Source organism: Pongo pygmaeus, chromosome 15, assembly GCF_028885625.2.
Source record: "Pongo pygmaeus isolate AG05252 chromosome 15, NHGRI_mPonPyg2-v2.0_pri, whole genome shotgun sequence".
NCBI lineage: Eukaryota > Metazoa > Chordata > Mammalia > Primates > Hominidae > Pongo > Pongo pygmaeus.
The window spans coordinates 19,651,693-19,653,673 of NC_072388.2; the positions used below are offsets into that span (position 1 = coordinate 19,651,693).

At 45.9% G+C, this 1,981-nt stretch overlaps 1 protein-coding gene across 1 annotated transcript; it reads right to left on the reverse strand.

The window, feature by feature from the left end:
* Window positions 1-529: 529 nt before the first annotated feature.
* Window positions 530-1,486, reverse strand: LOC129012938 (olfactory receptor 10G2-like). The gene is given in 1 exon segment (XM_054449109.2): window positions 530-1,486. A coding segment is annotated over 1 exon segment (957 nt).
* Between the last annotated feature and the right edge of the window lie 495 nt (window positions 1,487-1,981).

The following is a 1,981-nucleotide window of genomic DNA, read 5'->3' on the forward strand; positions in this document are numbered from 1 at the left end:
AAAAGTGAGGGGCTGAAAGGAAACACAGATGAGCCACACAGAGATTCTAAGTAAGTACCTGGAAGAATGGATTTGTCTTGATGTGAGCAAAGCAATTCTGAATGCCTAGAGTCTTGGGAAATTAGGAGCAAAGCGAATGAATGTAGGACAGTATTATGTTGGTTTTCCCCAAATTTGCCTGGAATAATTTCCCCTCCTTCTAGAAGAAAGCATCAATTTCTCAGAGTCAACATATGTGCTTTCTCTTGAGAGCTGGGTCAGAAAAGGGTAAAACAGTTATGGATAATTTCTTGAGGTTGAATATAGCACCAGAAGCTTCTTCCTAGTAGAATTATATTCATTTCAGCTGAAACTAATATCTGTTTATTGAACATTTGTCACATGCAGCAGTAGCTGAAGAGAGTGGTAGCGATGGTTATGTAGCTGTAGTTACCTATTTTCCCATCCAAGTACTAACCAGGCCCGACCCTGCTTAGCTTCTGAGATCAGACGAGATCGGGCGTGTTCAGGGTGGTACGGCCGTAGATAGTTACTTATTTTCATTCACAGCCCTTCGACCTGCTGTTATCCTCTTCAGGGCAGACTTCACTTCCTGGTTCCTCAGTATGTAGATGAGGGGGTTCAGTAATGGAGTGACAACAGTGAAAAACACAGCCACTGCCCCATCCAGGGGACTCTTGGAGCCCGGCCTGAGGTAGATGAAAATACAGGGGACATAGTAGACTGTGACTACAGTTAGGTGGGAGCCACAGGTGGAGAAGGCCCGGCGCCTCCCATCAGTGGTGCGCATCTTCAGGATGGCATGGACTATGTTGGCATAGGAGAGCAGAATTAACATGAAGCAACTGGCAGCCACTACCTCGATGTCCACAAAGGTCACAAGCTGATTGACAGCTGTGTCAGCACAGGCCAGTCTCAATACTTCAGGGATGTCACAGATAAAGTAATCCACCTGATTGGGCCCACAGTAGGGCAGGCGGAAGGTCAGGGTGGCCTGGATAGACCCATGAATGGAGCAGGCGACCCAAGCTCCTGCCACAAGGACTGTGCATAACCTCCCATTCATGAGCACTGGGTAGCGCAGGGGCTGACATATTGCCAGGTACCTGTCATAGGCCATCAGGGTGTAGAGGAAGCACTGGGTGCTGCCCAGGAAGTGAAAGAAAAACAGTTGAGCCACACAGCCACCAAATGGGATAGCCTTGTTGGCAGGAGTGAAGTTTAAAATAATTCAAGGAACGATGACTGAGGAGAGCCACACGTCCAGGAATGAGAGCACTCCCAGAAGAATGTACATGGGGTGAGCACGGAGCTTCGGGTCAGCCCACACGGTGAGCAGAATGAGCAGGTTCCCCAGCTGAGTGAGGATGTAAATGACGAAGAAGACCAGGAAGAGGAGGCTTCTTAGATTCGGGGGGTGAGACAAGCCCAGAAGAATGAAATCTGTCACCACGGTGTCCAGCGATGTGTTTTTGTTCTTTCCCATGTCTTTTTGTAGTCTGCTAAGATGAATGGTGAAGTCTGATAAGGAAAATGCAGGAGTGGAGTGATAACAGAATGCTTTTGTCTAATGATCAGAATTTGGGAGGTAAACAGAAGTCTTCTATATTTTAAGTAGAAAGCATTTGCCATCAGTCACCTGGGTTTGCTTGGCAAAACAACCTTCAGAGGCTGTTTAGTCTCTAGGTACCCTGAAATGCCTCTTTAATGGGAGATACGACATACAGGTATTAGAAACCAAGCACAGGGTTGTGTCTGAATAATAGTGTAAGGGCATATGATAGGTCTATGCCCCCAAAGGGGACCACAGAGAAATAGATTTTGGTGATATGAAGCAGTGTGGAACTATTACCCCACAATTATCATTCCTATTGTTGGTTTATGACTTAATATCCTTGAAATGTCTCCTTCTGAGATCTACAAGAAACTTTATGATCTGGTTCTTGCATATTTCAATAATCTTCTTTGTTTTAGTTCTCTC